Below are 1994 nucleotides of genomic sequence, written 5' to 3' on the forward strand. Positions count from 1 at the left end.
AATTAAACATTTTGGCTGCCCATCATCAATTCACCTTCTGGAACAACATCAAATATATATATTATAGTACTCCTTTTATATTTATATATATATATATTTAATTAAGATTATAATTAAAACTTATTATTTTAATATTTTTTCCAATAAATAAAATTAGAATATTTGGAATATATATATAGTACCAAAACACCTAATGCTTATAAAAAACCTTCAAAATTTTTATCTTTAAAAAATGCTATTCACACAAACAACCTTTACATTAAATAATTTTTAAAAATTAATAATCGTTCTATTTAAAATTAACAATAATTTATAACAGTGAATAATAGATCTAGATCTGTTGTTAATTTTAAATAAGACTATATATTATGAATTTTTTTTTGTGATATGAACGGATTTATTATTAATTTTAAATAAAATTATTACAAATTTTTCTATGTGAGAGTTATTTGTATGTATGTATATCATTAGAAATTCAAGCAGGAAAAAAGAAATTATAAAAATTAATCTCTCCGTGTATATACGCGTGCTGGGAAAGATGCCCGTTCGGGTACGCTCTCTCTCTCTCTCTCTCTCTCTCTCTCTCTCTCTCTTATATATACATATATTACACACACACACACACACAACTCACCCTGCCTGCCCCTCACGCCACTCTCGCCGTCTCTCTCTCCCCCCCCCTACCCTATATATATATATACGGATCACTAGCTATAGGTTCTTCCTAGTACAACCAAATTAACCAGTATATGCAGGGTTACTATCTCGGTCGATCTCTTTCCCATCAGATAGCAAACTAAGAAGAAGATTAAAAGATGGGTTTCCCAGTAGGCTACACGGAGCTGCTGCTTCCGAAGCTGCTCCTTCACACGCTCTCCGTTCTGGGCTTCATCAGGAGGCTCATTTCCACACTCTTCCGCTCCCTGGGTCTCGCGGATTTTCTCGAGCCCGAGATTGCGTGGCCGCCCCGACCCGAATGCTCCTCGGAGCCCCACTCCGTATCCGCCGTCCTGATCCGGGAGCTCCTCCCCGTGGTGAAGTTCTCCGAGCTGGAGGACCCGCCGGAGAACTGCGCCGTTTGCCTGTACGAGTTCGACAGTGGCGACGAGGTTCGGCGGCTGCCCAACTGCCGCCACATCTTCCACCGGAGCTGCGTCGATCGCTGGATGGACCACGACCAGCGCACCTGCCCACTCTGCCGGACCCACTTCATAGCCGACGATTTGCAGGACGCTTTCAACGAGCGACTCTGGGCCGCGGCCGGGATCTTGGACTTCTATGGAGCCGAGTACTCGCCGTCGCCGATGAATCCCACCGGTTTGTAATGTAATTCCAATTTTTGGCCTTTTTTTTTTTTTTTTGTTTCTTCTTTTCCATTTTTGCCCTTCTCGCTCGCTGGCTGCTTTCCTTTTTCCTTGAACGGGTAAGATAAGAATGGTTGAGTTGGTCTGTACATACTGCAAAAAGAAAAAAACAGAGAGATTCAAAGAGAGAGGGAGAATGAATGGGCATATATAAAGCAGCCAGCCATATATAAAGCCATAATGCAAAGCAAAAAAAAAAAAAAAAAAAAGGGAAACATGTTGTACATATGGTCTGTATCAATAATCCTAATGAAGATGAAGTTGTTCACAACATTTGAGCCTCATTCAATTGTCTTCCATTACTAATATCATATAGAAGAAGAAGGAGAATTTGGAAGGAGTCATGATAGATCATAGGTAGTCATATCATAGATGATAAAATATTATAATAAATAATAATATATTTTATGTACCTTAATTATAATTATACGTACGATTCCAGTCCACCCACAATCAAGACGTAATTAAATATATATATATATATATTTTTTTGTCGATGGCATATATTGTGTAGTGCTATAACGAATCTGATGGTGGAAAGAGAAGAATAGGTAGCACAGGTTGATGATGATGATGATGATGATGTTGGGAGTGGACAGATGAGATGAATATATTATTATTATTATAATA

At 38.2% G+C, this 1994-nt stretch overlaps 1 protein-coding gene across 1 annotated transcript; it reads left to right on the top strand.

Moving 5' to 3' along the window:
* Positions 1-616: 616 nt before the first annotated feature.
* Positions 617-1648, top strand: LOC127813988 (brassinosteroid-responsive RING protein 1-like). The gene has a single exon (XM_052355188.1). It carries the CDS (start codon positions 816-818, stop codon positions 1323-1325), a length of 510 nt encoding a protein of 169 aa, XP_052211148.1. The 5' UTR covers positions 617-815; the 3' UTR covers positions 1326-1648.
* The last annotated feature ends 346 nt before the right edge of the window (positions 1649-1994 follow it).

The sequence above is a fragment of the Diospyros lotus genome, chromosome 12 (genome assembly GCF_014633365.1).
Source record: "Diospyros lotus cultivar Yz01 chromosome 12, ASM1463336v1, whole genome shotgun sequence".
Taxonomy (NCBI): domain Eukaryota; kingdom Viridiplantae; phylum Streptophyta; class Magnoliopsida; order Ericales; family Ebenaceae; genus Diospyros; species Diospyros lotus.

Excerpts from the sequence above, each read along its gene's own strand:
- LOC127813988 (XM_052355188.1), top strand. The coding sequence starts at position 816 with ATGGGTTTCCCAGTAGGCTACACGGAGCTGCTGCTTCCGAAGCTGCTC.